This window comes from Heterodontus francisci, chromosome 37 (genome assembly GCF_036365525.1).
Source record: "Heterodontus francisci isolate sHetFra1 chromosome 37, sHetFra1.hap1, whole genome shotgun sequence".
Lineage (NCBI taxonomy): Eukaryota > Metazoa > Chordata > Chondrichthyes > Heterodontiformes > Heterodontidae > Heterodontus > Heterodontus francisci.
In genome coordinates, this window is record NC_090407.1 from 45,319,497 (window position 1) to 45,334,941 (window position 15,445).

Below are 15,445 nucleotides of genomic sequence, written 5' to 3' on the forward strand. Positions count from 1 at the left end.
CAGCAATCTGAGTTTGCATTGCAGCAATCTGAGCTTCCATTGCAGCAATCTGAGTTTGCATTGCAGCAATCTGAGTTTCCATTGCAGCAATCTGAGCTTCCATTGCAGCAATCTGAGTTTGCATTGCAGCAATCTGAGTTTGCATTTCAGCAATCTGAGCTTCCATTGCAGCAATCTGAGTTTCCATTGCAGCAATCTGAGTTTGCATTGCAGCAATCTGAGCGTCCATTGCAGCAATCTGAGTTTGCATTGCAGCAATCTGAGTTTCCATTGCAGCAATCTGAGCTTCCATTGCAGCAATCTGAGTTTGCATTGCAGCAATCTGAGTTTGCATTGCAGCAATCGGAGCTTCCATTGCAGCAATCTGAGCTTCCATTGCAGCAATCTGAGCTTCCATTGCTGCAATCTGAGTTTGCATTGCAGCAATCTGAGTTTGCATTGCAGCAATCTGAGTTTGCATTGCAGCAATCTGAGTTTGCACTGCAGCAATCTGAGCTTCCATTGCAGCAGTCTGAGATTCCATTGCAGCAATCTGAATTTCCATTGCAGCAGTCTGAGATTCCATTGCAGCAATCTGAGTTTGCATTGCAGCTATCTGAGTTTCTATTGCAGCAGTCTGAGTTTCCATTGCAGCAATCTGAGTTTGCATTGCAGCAATCTGAGCTTCCATTGCAGCAATCTGAGCTTCCATTGCTGCAATCTGAGTTTGCATTGCAGCAATCTGAGCTTCCATTGCATTAATCTGAGTTTGCATTGCAGCAATCTGAGTTTCCATTGCAGCAATCTGAGCTTGCATTGCAGCAATCTGAGTTTGCATTGCAGCAATCTGAGTTTGCATTGCAGCAATCTGAGCTTCCATTGCAGCAATCTGAGTTTGCATTGCAGCAATCTGAGTTTGCATTGCAGCAATCTGAGCTTCCATTGGAGCAGTCTGAGCTTTCATTGCAGCAATCTGAGCTTCCATTGGAGCAGTCTGAACTTCCATTGCAGCAATCTGAGCTTCCATTGCAGCAATCTGAGCTTCCATTGCAGCAATCTGAGTTTGCATTGCCGCAAACTGAGCTTCCATTGCAGCAATCTGAGTTTGCATTGCAGCAATCTGAGCTTCCATTGCAGCAATGTGAGTTTGCATTGCAGCAATCTGAGCTTCCATTGCAGCAATGTGAGTTTGCATTGCAGCAATCTGAGTTCCCATTGCAGCAATCTGAGTTTGCATTGCAGCAATCTGAGCTTCAATTGCATTAATCTGGGTTTGCATTGCAGCAATCTGAGATTGCATTGCAGCAATCTGAGCATCCATTGCAGCAATGTGAGTTTGCATTGCAGCAATCTGAGTTTCCATTGCAGCAATCTGAGTTTGCATTGCAGCAATCTGAGCTTCAATTGCATTAATCTGGGTTTGCATTGCAGCAATCTGAGTTTGCATTGCAGCAATCTGAGCTTCCATTGCAGCAATCTGAGTTTGCATTGCAGCAATCTGAGCTTCCATTGCAGCAATCTGGGTTTGCATTGCAGCAATCTGAGTTTCCATTGCAGCAATCTGAGCTTCCATTGCAGCAATCTGAGCTTCAATTGCAGCAATCTGAGTTTGCATTGCAGCAATCTGAGTTTGCATTGCAGCAATCTGAGCTTCCATTGCAGCAATCTGAGTTTCCATCGCAGCAATCTGAGTTTGCATTGCAGCAATCTGAGTTTGCATTGCAGCAATCTGAGCTTCCATTGCAGCAATCTGAGTTTGCATTGCAGCAATCTGAGCTTCCATTGCAGCAATCTGAGTTTGCATTGCAGCAGTCTGAGTTTCCATTGCAGCAATCTGAGTTTGCATTGCAGCAATCTGAGTTTGCATTGCAGCAATCTGGCTTCCATTGCAGCAAGGTGAGTTTCCATTGCAGCAATCAGAGCTTCCATGGCAGCAATCTGAGTTTGCATTGCAGCAGTCTGAGTTTCCATTGCAGCAATCTGAGTTTGCATTGCAGCAATCTGAGATTGCATTGCAGCAATCTGAGCTCCCATTGCAGCAATCTGAGTTTGCATTGCAGCAATCTGAGTTTCCATTGCAGCAATCTGAGTTTCCATTGCAGCAATCTGAGCTTGCATTGCAGCAATCTGAGTTTGCATTGCAGCAATCTGAGTGTGCATTGCAGCAACCTGAGCTTCCATTGCAGCAATCTGAGTTTGCATTGCAGCAATCTGAGTTTGCATTGCAGCAATCTGAGTTTGCATTGCAGCAATCTGAGCTTCCATTGCAGCAATCTGAGTTTGCATTGCAGCAATCTGAGTTTGCACTGCAGCAATCTGAGCTTCCATTGCAGCAGTCTGAGATTCCATTGCAGCAATCTGAGTTTCCATTGCAGCAGTCTGAGATTCCATTGCAGCAATCTGAGTTTGCATTGCAGCAATCTGAGTTTCTATTGCAGCAGTCTGAGTTTCCATTGCAGCAATCTGAGTTTGCATTGCAGCAATCAGAGCTTCCATTGCAGCAATCTGAGCTTCCATTGCTGCAATCTGAGTTTGCATTGCAGCAATCTGAGGTTCCATTGCATTAATCTGAGTTTGCATTGCAGCAATCTGAGTTTCCATTGCAGCAATCTGAGTTTGCATTGCAGCAATCTGAGCTTCAATTGCATTAATCTGGGTTTGCATTGCAGCAATCTGAGTTTGCATTGCAGCAATCTGAGCTTCCATTGCAGCAATCTGAGTTTGCATTGCAGCAATCTGAGTTTGCATTGCAGCAATGTGAGCTTCCATTGGAGCAGTCTGAGCTTCCATTGCAGCAATCTGAGCTTCCATTGCAGCAGTTTGAGATTCCATTGCAGCAATCTGAGCTTCCATTGCAGCAATCTGAGTTTCCATTGCAGCAATCTGAGCTTCCATTGCTGCAGTCTGAGTTTCCATTGCAGCAATCTGAGCTTCCATTGCAGCAATCTGAGCTTCCATTGCAGCAATCTGAGTTTGCATTGCCACAAACTGAGCTTCCATTGCAGCAATCTGAGTTTGCATTGCAGCAATCTGAGCTTCCATTGCAGCAATGTGAGTTTGCATTGCAGCAATCTGAGCTTCCATTGCAGCAATGTGAGTTTGCATTGCAGCAATCTGAGTTTGCATTGCAGCCATCTGAGCTTCAATTGCATTAATCTGGGTTTGCATTGCAACAATCTGAGTTTGCATTGCAGCAATCTGAGCTTCCATTGCAGCAATGTGAGTTTGCATTGCAGCAATCTGAGTTTGCATTGCAGCAATCTGAGTTTGCATTGCAGCAATCTGAGCTTCAATTGCATTAATCTGGGTTTGCATTGCAGCATACTGAGTTTGCATTGCAGCAATCTGAGCTTCCATTGCAGCAATCTGAGTTTGCATTGCAGCAATCTGAGCTTCCATTGCAGCAATCTGAGTTTGCATTGCAGCAATCTGAGCTTCCATTGCATTTATCTGATTTTGCATTGCAGCAATCTGAGTTTCCATTGCAGCAATCTGAGCTTCCATTGCAGCAATCTGAGTTTGCATTGCAGCAATCTGAGTTTGCATTGCAGCAATCTGAGCTTCCATTGCAGCAATCTGAGTTTGCATTGCAGCAATCTGAGTTTGCATTGCAGCAATCTGAGTTTGCATTGCAGCAATTTGAGTTTCCATTGCAGCAATCTGAGTTTGCATTGCAGCAATCTGAGCTTCCATTGCAGCAATCTGAGTTTCCATTGCAGCAATCTGTGTTTGCATTGCAGCAATCTGAGTTTGCATTGCAGCAATCTGAGCTTCCATTGCAGCAATCTGAGTTTGCATTGCAGCAATCTGAGTTTCCATTGCAGCAATCTGAGTTTGCATTGCAGCAATCTGAGTTTGCATTGCAGCAATCTGAGCTTCCATTGCAGCAATCTGAGTTTGCATTGCAGCAGTCTGAGTTTCCATTGCAGCAATCTGAGTTTGCATTGCAGCAATCTGAGTTTGCATTGCAGCAATCTGAGCTTCCATTGCAGCAATCTGAGTATCCATTGCAGCAATCAGAGCTTCCATGGCAGCAATCTGAGTTTGCATTGCAGCAATCTGAGTTTGCATTGCAGCAATCTGAGCTCCCATTGCAGCAATCTGAGTTTGCATTGCAGCAATCTGAGTTTCTATTGCAGCAATCTGAGTTTCCATTGCAGCAATCTGAGTTTGCATTGCAGCAATCTGAGTTTGCATTGCAGCAATCTGAGTTTGCATTGCAGCAATCTGAGCTTCCATTGCAGCAATCTGAGTTTGCATTGCAGCAATCTGAGTTTGCATTGCAGCAATCTGAGCTTCCATTGGAGCAGTCTGAGTTTCCATTGCAGCAATCTGAGCTTGCATTGCAGCAATCTGAGTTTGCATTGCAGCAATCTGAGCTTCCATTGCAGCAATCTGAGTTTGCATTGCAGCAATCTGAGTTTGCATTGCAGCAATCTGAGCTTCCATTGGGGCTGTCTGATCTTCCATTGCAGCAATCTGAGCTTCCATTGGAGCAGTCTGAGCTTCCATTGCAGCAATCTGAGTTTCCATTGCAGCAATCTGAACTTCCATTGCAGCAATCTGAGTTTGCATTGCCGCAAACAGAGCTTCCATTGCAGAAATCTGAGTTTGCATTGCAGCAATCTGAGCTTCCATTGCAGCAATGTGAGTTTGCATTGCAGCAATCTGAGCTTCCATTGCAGCAATGTGAGTTTGCATTGCAGCAATCTGAGTTTCCATTGCAGCAATCTGAGTTTGCATTGCAGCAATCTGAGCTTCAATTGCATTAATCTGGGTTTGCATTGCAGCAATCTGAGTTTGCATTGCAGCAATCTGAGCTTCCATTGCAGCAATGTGAGTTTGCATTGCAGCAATCTGAGTTTCCATTGCAGCAATCTGAGTTTGCATTGCAGCAATCTGAGCTTCAATTGCATTAATCTGGGTTTGCATTGCAGCAATCTGAGTTTGCATTGCAGCAGTCTGAGCTTCCATTGCAGCAATCTGAGTTTGCATTGCAGCAATCTGAGCTTCCATTGCAGCAATCTGAGTTTGCATTGCAGCAATCTGAGTTTCCATTGCAGCAATCTGAGCTTCCATTGCAGCAATCTGAGTTTGCATTGCAGCAATCTGAGTTTGCATTGCAGCAATCTGAGCTTCCATTGCAGCAATCTGAGTTTGCATTGCAGCAATCTGAGTTTGCATTGCAGCAATCTGAGCTTCCATTGCAGCAATCTGAGTTTGCATTGCAGCAATCTGAGCTTCCATTGCAGCAATCTGAGTTTCCATTGCAGCAATCTGAGTTTGCATTGCAGCAATCTGAGTTTGCATTGCAGCAATCTGAGCTTCCATTGCAGCAATCTGAGTTTGCATTGCAGCAATCTGAGCTTCCATTGCAGCAATCTGAGTTTGCATTGCAGCAGTCTGAGTTTCCATTGCAGCAATCTGGGTTTGCATTGCAGCAATCTGAGTTTGCATTGCAGCAATCTGAGTTTGCATTGCAGCAATCTGAGCTTCCATTGCAGCAATCTGAGTTTGCATTGCAGCAATCTGAGTTTCCATTGCAGCAATCTGAGTTTCCATTGCAGCAATCTGAGCTTGCATTGCAGCAATCTGAGTTTGCATTGCAGCAATCTGAGTGTGCATTGCAGCAATCTGAGCTTCCATTGCAGCAATCTGAGTTTGCATTGCAGCAATCTGAGTTTGCATTGCAGCAATCTGAGCTTCCATTGGAGCAGTCTGAGCTTCCATTGCAGCAATCTGAGCTTCCATTGCAGCAGTTTGAGATTCCATTGCAGCAATCTGAGCTTCCATTGCAGCAGTCTGAGTTTCCATTGCAGCAATCTGAGCTTCCATTGCAGCAGTCTGAGTTTCCATTGCAGCAATCTGAGCTTCCATTGCAGCAATCTGAGCTTCCATTGCAGCAATCTGAGTTTGCATTGCCGCAAACTGATCTTCCATTGCAGCAATCTGAGTTTGCATTGCAGCAATCTGAGCTTCCATTGCAGCAATGTGAGTTTGCATTGCAGCAATCTGAGCTTCCATTGCAGCAATGTGAGTTTGCATTGCAGCAATCTGAGCTTCCATTGCAGCAATCTGAGTTTGCATTGCAGCAATCTGAGCTTCCATTGCAGCAATCTGAGTTTGCATTGCAGCAGTCTGAGTTTCCATTGCAGCAATCTGAGTTTGCATTGCAGCAATCTGAGTTTGCATTGCAGCAGTCTGAGCTTCCATTGCAGCAATCTGAGTATCCATTGCAGCAATCAGAGCTTCCATGGCAGCCATCTGAGTTTGCATTGCAGCAATCTGAGTTTGCATTGCAGCAATCTGAGCTTCCATTGCAGCAATCTGAGTTTGCATTGCAGCAATCTGAGTTTGCATTGCAGCAATCTGAGTTTGCATTGCAGCAATCTGAGTTTGCATTGCAGCAATCTGAGCTTCCATTGCAGCAATCTGAGTTTCCATTGCAGCAATCTGTGTTTGCATTGCAGCAATCTGAGTTTGCATTGCAGCAATCTGAGCTTCCATTGCAGCAATCTGAGTTTGCATTGCAGCAATCTGAGTTTCCATTGCAGCAATCTGAGTTTGCATTGCAGCAATCTGAGTTTGCATTGCAGCAATCTGAGCTTCCATTGCAGCAATCTGAGTTTGCATTGCAGCAGTCTGAGTTTCCATTGCAGCAATCTGAGTTTGCATTGCAGCAATCTGAGTTTGCATTGCAGCAATCTGAGCTTCCATTGCAGCAATCTGAGTATCCATTGCAGCAATCAGAGCTTCCATGGCAGCAATCTGAGTTTGCATTGCAGCAATCTGAGTTTGCATTGCAGCAATCTGAGCTCCCATTGCAGCAATCTGAGTTTGCATTGCAGCAATCTGAGTTTCTATTGCAGCAATCTGAGTTTCCATTGCAGCAATCTGAGTTTGCATTGCAGCAATCTGAGTTTGCATTGCAGCAATCTGAGTTTGCATTGCAGCAATCTGAGCTTCCATTGCAGCAATCTGAGTTTGCATTGCAGCAATCTGAGTTTGCATTGCAGCAATCTGAGCTTCCATTGGAGCAGTCTGAGTTTCCATTGCAGCAATCTGAGCTTGCATTGCAGCAATCTGAGTTTGCATTGCAGCAATCTGAGCTTCCATTGCAGCAATCTGAGTTTGCATTGCAGCAATCTGAGTTTGCATTGCAGCAATCTGAGCTTCCATTGGGGCTGTCTGATCTTCCATTGCAGCAATCTGAGCTTCCATTGGAGCAGTCTGAGCTTCCATTGCAGCAATCTGAGTTTCCATTGCAGCAATCTGAACTTCCATTGCAGCAATCTGAGTTTGCATTGCCGCAAACAGAGCTTCCATTGCAGAAATCTGAGTTTGCATTGCAGCAATCTGAGCTTCCATTGCAGCAATGTGAGTTTGCATTGCAGCAATCTGAGCTTCCATTGCAGCAATGTGAGTTTGCATTGCAGCAATCTGAGTTTCCATTGCAGCAATCTGAGTTTGCATTGCAGCAATCTGAGCTTCAATTGCATTAATCTGGGTTTGCATTGCAGCAATCTGAGTTTGCATTGCAGCAATCTGAGCTTCCATTGCAGCAATGTGAGTTTGCATTGCAGCAATCTGAGTTTCCATTGCAGCAATCTGAGTTTGCATTGCAGCAATCTGAGCTTCAATTGCATTAATCTGGGTTTGCATTGCAGCAATCTGAGTTTGCATTGCAGCAGTCTGAGCTTCCATTGCAGCAATCTGAGTTTGCATTGCAGCAATCTGAGCTTCCATTGCAGCAATCTGAGTTTGCATTGCAGCAATCTGAGTTTCCATTGCAGCAATCTGAGCTTCCATTGCAGCAATCTGAGTTTGCATTGCAGCAATCTGAGTTTGCATTGCAGCAATCTGAGCTTCCATTGCAGCAATCTGAGTTTGCATTGCAGCAATCTGAGTTTGCATTGCAGCAATCTGAGCTTCCATTGCAGCAATCTGAGTTTGCATTGCAGCAATCTGAGCTTCCATTGCAGCAATCTGAGTTTCCATTGCAGCAATCTGAGTTTGCATTGCAGCAATCTGAGTTTGCATTGCAGCAATCTGAGCTTCCATTGCAGCAATCTGAGTTTGCATTGCAGCAATCTGAGCTTCCATTGCAGCAATCTGAGTTTGCATTGCAGCAGTCTGAGTTTCCATTGCAGCAATCTGGGTTTGCATTGCAGCAATCTGAGTTTGCATTGCAGCAATCTGAGTTTGCATTGCAGCAATCTGAGCTTCCATTGCAGCAATCTGAGTTTGCATTGCAGCAATCTGAGTTTCCATTGCAGCAATCTGAGTTTCCATTGCAGCAATCTGAGCTTGCATTGCAGCAATCTGAGTTTGCATTGCAGCAATCTGAGTGTGCATTGCAGCAATCTGAGCTTCCATTGCAGCAATCTGAGTTTGCATTGCAGCAATCTGAGTTTGCATTGCAGCAATCTGAGCTTCCATTGGAGCAGTCTGAGCTTCCATTGCAGCAATCTGAGCTTCCATTGCAGCAGTTTGAGATTCCATTGCAGCAATCTGAGCTTCCATTGCAGCAGTCTGAGTTTCCATTGCAGCAATCTGAGCTTCCATTGCAGCAGTCTGAGTTTCCATTGCAGCAATCTGAGCTTCCATTGCAGCAATCTGAGCTTCCATTGCAGCAATCTGAGTTTGCATTGCCGCAAACTGATCTTCCATTGCAGCAATCTGAGTTTGCATTGCAGCAATCTGAGCTTCCATTGCAGCAATGTGAGTTTGCATTGCAGCAATCTGAGCTTCCATTGCAGCAATGTGAGTTTGCATTGCAGCAATCTGAGCTTCCATTGCAGCAATCTGAGTTTGCATTGCAGCAATCTGAGCTTCCATTGCAGCAATCTGAGTTTGCATTGCAGCAGTCTGAGTTTCCATTGCAGCAATCTGAGTTTGCATTGCAGCAATCTGAGTTTGCATTGCAGCAGTCTGAGCTTCCATTGCAGCAATCTGAGTATCCATTGCAGCAATCAGAGCTTCCATGGCAGCCATCTGAGTTTGCATTGCAGCAATCTGAGTTTGCATTGCAGCAATCTGAGCTCCCATTGCAGCAATCTGAGTTTGCATTGCAGCAATCTGAGTTTCCATTGCAGCAATCTGAGTTTCCATTGCAGCAATCTGAGCTTGCATTGCAGCAATCTGAGTTTGCATTGCAGAAATCTGAGTTTGCATTGCAGCAATCTGAGCTTCCATTGCAGCAATCTGAGTTTGCATTGCAGCAATCTGAGTTTGCATTGCAGCAATCTGAGCTTCCATTGGAGCAGTCTGAGTTTCCATTGCAGCAATCTGAGCTTGCATTGCAGCAATCTGAGTTTGCATTGCAGCAATCTGAGTTTGCATTGCAGCAATCTGAGCTTCCATTGCAGCAATCTGAGTTTGCATTGCAGCAATCTGAGTTTGCATTGCAGCAATCAGAGCTTCCATTGGGGCTGTCTGATCTTCCATTGCAGCAATCTGAGCTTCCATTGGAGCAGTCTGAGCTTCCATTGCAGCAATCTGAGTTTCCATTGCAGCAATCTGAACTTCCATTGCAGCAATCTGAGTTTGCATTGCCGCAAACAGAGCTTCCATTGCAGAAATCTGAGTTTGCATTGCAGCAATCTGAGCTTCCATTGCAGCAATGTGAGTTTGCATTGCAGCAATCTGAACTTCCATTGCAGCAATGTGAGTTTGCATTGCAGCAATCTGAGTTTCCATTGCAGCAATCTGAGTTTGCATTGCAGCAATCTGAGCTTCAATTGCATTAATCTGGGTTTGTATTGCAGCAATCTGAGTTTGCATTGCAGCAATCTGAGCTTCCATTGCAGCAATGTGAGTTTGCATTGCAGCAATCTGAGTTTCCATTGCAGCAATCTGAGTTTGCATTGCAGCAATCTGAGCTTCAATTGCATTAATCTGGGTTTGCATTGCAGCAATCTGAGTTTGCATTGCAGCAATCTGTGCTTCCATTGCAGCAATCTGAGTTTGCATTGCAGCAATCTGAGCTTCCATTGCAGCAATCTGAGTTTGCATTGCAGCAATCTGAGTTTGCATTGCAGCAATCTGAGCTTCCATTGCAGCAATCTGAGTTTGCATTGCAGCAATCTGAGTATGCATTGCAGCAATCTGAGCTTCCATTGCAGCAATCTGAGTTTGCATTGCAGCAATCTGAGTTTGCATTGCAGCAATCTGAGTTTGCATTGCAGCAATCTGAGTTTGCATTGCAGCAATCTGAGTTTGCATTGCAGCAATCTGAGCTCCCATTGCAGCAATCTGAGTTTGCATTGCAGCAATCTGAGTTTCCATTGCAGCAATCTGAGTTTGCATTGCAGCAATCTGAGTTTCCATTGCAGCAATGTGAGTTTGCATTGCAGCAATCTGAGTTTCCATTGCAGCAATCTGAGTTTGCATTGCAGCAATCTGAGCTTCAATTGCATTAATCTGGGTTTGCATTGCAGCAATCTGAGTTTGCATTGCAGCAATCTGTGCTTCCATTGCAGCAATCTGAGTTTGCATTGCAGCAATCTGAGCTTCCATTGCAGCAATCTGAGTTTGCATTGCAGCAATCTGAGTTTCCATTGCAGCAATCTGAGCTTCCATTGCAGCAATCTGAGTTTGCATTGCAGCAATCTGAGTATGCATTGCAGCAATCTGAGCTTCCATTGCAGCAATCTGAGTTTGCATTGCAGCAATCTGAGTTTGCATTGCAGCAATCTGAGCTTCCATTGCAGCAATCTGAGTTTGCATTGCAGCAATCTGAGCTTCCATTGCAGCAATCTGAGTTTGCATTGCAGCAATCTGAGCTTCCATTGCAGCAATCTGAGTTTCCATTGCAGCAATCTGAGTTTGCATTGCAGCAATCTGAGTTTGCATTGCAGCAATCTGAGCTTCCATTGCAGCAATCTGAGTTTGCATTGCAGCAATCTGAGCTTCCATTGCAGCAATCTGAGTTTGCATTGCAGCAGTCTGAGTTTCCATTGCAGCAATCTGGGTTTGCATTGCAGCAATCTGAGTTTGCATTGCAGCAATCTGAGTTTGCATTGCAGCAATCTGAGCTTCCATTGCAGCAATATGAGTTTGCATTGCAGCAATCTGAGTTTCCATTGCAGCAATCTGAGTTTCCATTGCAGCAATCTGAGCTTGCATTGCAGCAATCTGAGTTTGCATTGCAGCAATCTGAGTGTGCATTGCAGCAATCTGAGCTTCCATTGCAGCAATCTGAGTTTGCATTGCAGCAATCAGAGTTTGCATTGCAGCAATCTGAGCTTCCATTGGAGCAGTCTGAGCTTCCATTGCAGCAATCTGAGCTTCCATTGCAGCAGTTTGAGATTCCATTGCAGCAATCTGAGCTTCCATTGCAGCAGTCTGAGTTTCCATTGCAGCAATCTGAGCTTCCATTGCAGCAGTCTGAGTTTCCATTGCAGCAATCTGAGCTTCCATTGCAGCAATCTGAGCTTCCATTGCAGCAATCTGAGTTTGCATTGCCGCAAACTGATCTTCCATTGCAGCAATCTGAGTTTGCATTGCAGCAATCTGAGCTTCCATTGCAGCAATGTGAGTTTGCATTGCAGCAATCTGAGCTTCCATTGCAGCAATGTGAGTTTGCATTGCAGCAATCTGAGCTTCCATTGCAGCAATCTGAGTTTGCATTGCAGCAATCTGAGCTTCCATTGCAGCAATCTGAGTATCCATTGCAGCAATCAGAGCTTCCATGGCAGCAATCTGAGTTTGCATTGCAGCAATCTGAGTTTGCATTGCAGCAATCTGAGCTCCCATTGCAGCAATCTGAGTTTGCATTGCAGCAATCTGAGTTTCCATTGCAGCAATCTGAGTTTCCATTGCAGCAATCTGAGCTTGCATTGCAGCAATCTGAGTTTGCATTGCAGAAATCTGAGTTTGCATTGCAGCAATCTGAGCTTCCATTGCAGCAATCTGAGTTTGCATTGCAGCAATCTGAGTTTGCATTGCAGCAACCTGAGCTTCCATTGGAGCAGTCTGAGTTTCCATTGCAGCAATCTGAGCTTGCATTGCAGCAATCTGAGTTTGCATTGCAGCAATCTGAGTTTGCATTGCAGCAATCTGAGCTTCCATTGCAGCAATCTGAGTTTGCATTGCAGCAATCTGAGTTTGCATTGCAGCAATCAGAGCTTCCATTGGGGCTGTCTGATCTTCCATTGCAGCAATCTGAGCTTCCATTGGAGCAGTCTGAGCTTCCATTGCAGCAATCTGAGTTTCCATTGCAGCAATCTGAACTTCCATTGCAGCAATCTGAGTTTGCATTGCCGCAAACAGAGCTTCCATTGCAGAAATCTGAGTTTGCATTGCAGCAATCTGAGCTTCCATTGCAGCAATGTGAGTTTGCATTGCAGCAATCTGAACTTCCATTGCAGCAATGTGAGTTTGCATTGCAGCAATCTGAGTTTCCATTGCAGCAATCTGAGTTTGCATTGCAGCAATCTGAGCTTCAATTGCATTAATCTGGGTTTGTATTGCAGCAATCTGAGTTTGCATTGCAGCAATCTGAGCTTCCATTGCAGCAATGTGAGTTTGCATTGCAGCAATCTGAGTTTCCATTGCAGCAATCTGAGTTTGCATTGCAGCAATCTGAGCTTCAATTGCATTAATCTGGGTTTGCATTGCAGCAATCTGAGTTTGCATTGCAGCAATCTGTGCTTCCATTGCAGCAATCTGAGTTTGCATTGCAGCAATCTGAGCTTCCATTGCAGCAATCTGAGTTTGCATTGCAGCAATCTGAGTTTGCATTGCAGCAATCTGAGCTTCCATTGCAGCAATCTGAGTTTGCATTGCAGCAATCTGAGTATGCATTGCAGCAATCTGAGCTTCCATTGCAGCAATCTGAGTTTGCATTGCAGCAATCTGAGTTTGCATTGCAGCAATCTGAGCTTCCATTGCAGCAATCTGAGTTTGCATTGCAGCAATCTGAGCTTCCATTGCAGCAATCTGAGTTTGCATTGCAGCAATCTGAGCTTCCATTGCAGCAATCTGAGTTTCCATTGCAGCAATCTGAGTTTGCATTGCAGCAATCTGAGTTTGCATTGCAGCAATCTGAGCTTCCATTGCAGCAATCTGAGTTTGCATTGCAGCAATCTGAGCTTCCATTGCAGCAATCTGAGTTTGCATTGCAGCAGTCTGAGTTTCCATTGCAGCAATCTGGGTTTGCATTGCAGCAATCTGAGTTTGCATTGCAGCAATCTGAGTTTGCATTGCAGCAATCTGAGCTTCCATTGCAGCAATATGAGTTTGCATTGCAGCAATCTGAGTTTCCATTGCAGCAATCTGAGTTTCCATTGCAGCAATCTGAGCTTGCATTGCAGCAATCTGAGTTTGCATTGCAGCAATCTGAGTGTGCATTGCAGCAATCTGAGCTTCCATTGCAGCAATCTGAGTTTGCATTGCAGCAATCTGAGTTTGCATCGCAGCAATCTGAGCTTCCATTGGAGCAGTCTGAGCTTCCATTGCAGCAATCTGAGCTTCCATTGCAGCAGTTTGAGATTCCATTGCAGCAATCTGAGCTTGCATTGCAGCAGTCTGAGTTTGCATTGCAGCAATCTGAGCTTCCATTGCAGCAGTCTGAGTTTCCATTGCAGCAATCTGAGCTTCCATTGCAGCAATCTGAGCTTCCATTGCAGCAATCTGAGTTTGCATTGCAGCAATTTGAGCTTCCATTGCAGCAACGTGAGTTTGCATTGCAGCAATCTGAGCTTCCATTGCAGCAATGTGAGTTGCATTGCAGCAATCTGAGCTTCCATTGCAGCAATCTGAGTTTGCATTGCAGCAATCTGAGCTTCCATTGCAGCAATGTGAGTTTGCATTGCAGCAATCTGAGCTTCCATTGCAGCAATCTGAGTTTGCATTGCAGCAATCTGAGCTTCCATTGCAGCAATCTGAGTTTGCATTGCAGCAATCTGAGTTTGCACTGCAGCAATCTGAGCTTCCATTGCAGCAGTCTGAGATTCCATTGCAGCAATCTGAGTTTCCATTGCAGCAGTCTGAGATTCCATTGCAGCAATCTGAGTTTGCATTGCAGCAATCTGAGTTTCTATTGCAGCAGTCTGAGTTTCCATTGCAGCAATCTGAGTTTGCATTGCAGCAATCTGAGCTTCCATTGCAGCAATCTGAGCTTCCATTGCTGCAATCTGAGTTTGCATTGCAGCAATCTGAGGTTCCATTGCATTAATCTGAGTTTGCATTGCAGCAATCTAAGTTTCCATTGCAGCAATCTGAGTTTGCATTGCAGCAATCTGAGCTTCAATTGCATTAATCTGGGTTTGCATTGCAGCAATCTGAGCTTCCATTGCAGCAATCTGAGTTTGCATTGCAGCAATCTGAGTTTGCATTGCAGCAATGTGAGCTTCCATTGGAGCAGTCTGAGCTTCCATTGCAGCAATCTGAGCTTCCATTGCAGCAATCTGAGCTTCCATTGCAGCAATCTGAGCTTCCATTGCAGCAATCTGAGTTTCCATTGCAGCAATCTGAGTTTCCATTGCAGCAATCTGAGCTTCCATTGCAGCAGTCTGAGTTTCCATTGCAGCAATCTGAGCTTCCATTGCAGCAATCTGAGCTTCCATTGCAGCAATCTGAGTTTGCATTGCCGCAAACTGAGCTTCCATTTCAGCAATCTGCGTTTGCATTGCAGCAATCTGAGCTTCCATTGCAGCAATGTGAGTTTGCATTGCAGCAATCTGAGCTTCCATTGCAGCAATGTGAGTTTGCATTGCAGCAATCTGAGTTTGCATTGCAGCCATCTGAGCTTCAATTGCATTAATCTGGGTTTGCATTGCATCAATCTGAGTTTGCATTGCAGCAATCTGAGCTTCCATTGCAGCAATGTGAGTTTGCATTGCAGCAATCTGAGTTTCCATTGCAGCAATCTGAGTTTGCATTGCAGAAATCTGAGCTTCAATTGCATTAATCTGGGTTTGCATTGCAGCATACTGAGTTTGCATTGCAGCAATCTGAGCTTCCATTGCAGCAATCTGAGTTTGCATTGCAGCAATCTGAGCTTCCATTGCAGCAATCTGAGTTTGCATTGCAGCAATCTGAGCTTCCATTGCATTAATCTGAGTTTGCATTGCAGCAATCTGAGTTTCCATTGCAGCAATCTGAGCTTCCATTGCAGCAATCTGAGTTTGCATTGCAGCAATCTGAGTTTGCATTGCAGCAATCTGAGCTTCCATTGCAGCAATCTGAGTTTGCATTGCAGCAATCTGAGCTTCCATTGCAGCAATCTGAGTTTGCATTGCAGCAATCTGAGCTTCCATTGCAGCAATCTGAGTTTCCATTGCAGCAATCTGAGTTTGCATTGCAGCAATCTGAGTTTGCATTGCAGCAATCTGAGCTTCCATTGCAGCAATCTGAGTTTGCATTGCAGCAATCGGAGCTTCCATTGCAGCAATCTGAGTTTGCATTGCAGCAGTCTGAGTTTCCATTGCAGCAATCTGGGTTTGCATTGCAGCAATCTGAG

At 44.8% G+C, this 15,445-nt stretch overlaps 1 protein-coding gene across 1 annotated transcript in view; it reads right to left on the bottom strand.

The window, feature by feature from the left end:
• The window catches only part of LOC137352033 (uncharacterized), a 78,613-nt gene that overhangs the window by 11,692 nt on the left and 51,476 nt on the right, over window positions 1-15,445 (bottom strand). The window contains exons 25-35 of the mRNA XM_068017008.1: window positions 14,511-14,663; window positions 12,034-12,333; window positions 11,593-11,745; window positions 9,325-9,624; window positions 8,884-9,036; window positions 7,099-7,377; window positions 6,658-6,810; window positions 6,154-6,306; window positions 4,369-4,647; window positions 3,928-4,080; window positions 3,356-3,492 (exon numbers count right to left, since the gene is read on the bottom strand). Of these exons, the coding sequence (XP_067873109.1) occupies window positions 3,356-3,492; window positions 3,928-4,080; window positions 4,369-4,647; window positions 6,154-6,306; window positions 6,658-6,810; window positions 7,099-7,377; window positions 8,884-9,036; window positions 9,325-9,624; window positions 11,593-11,745; window positions 12,034-12,333; window positions 14,511-14,663 (2,213 nt within the window). The remainder of the gene's footprint in view (window positions 1-3,355; window positions 3,493-3,927; window positions 4,081-4,368; window positions 4,648-6,153; window positions 6,307-6,657; window positions 6,811-7,098; window positions 7,378-8,883; window positions 9,037-9,324; window positions 9,625-11,592; window positions 11,746-12,033; window positions 12,334-14,510; window positions 14,664-15,445) is intronic.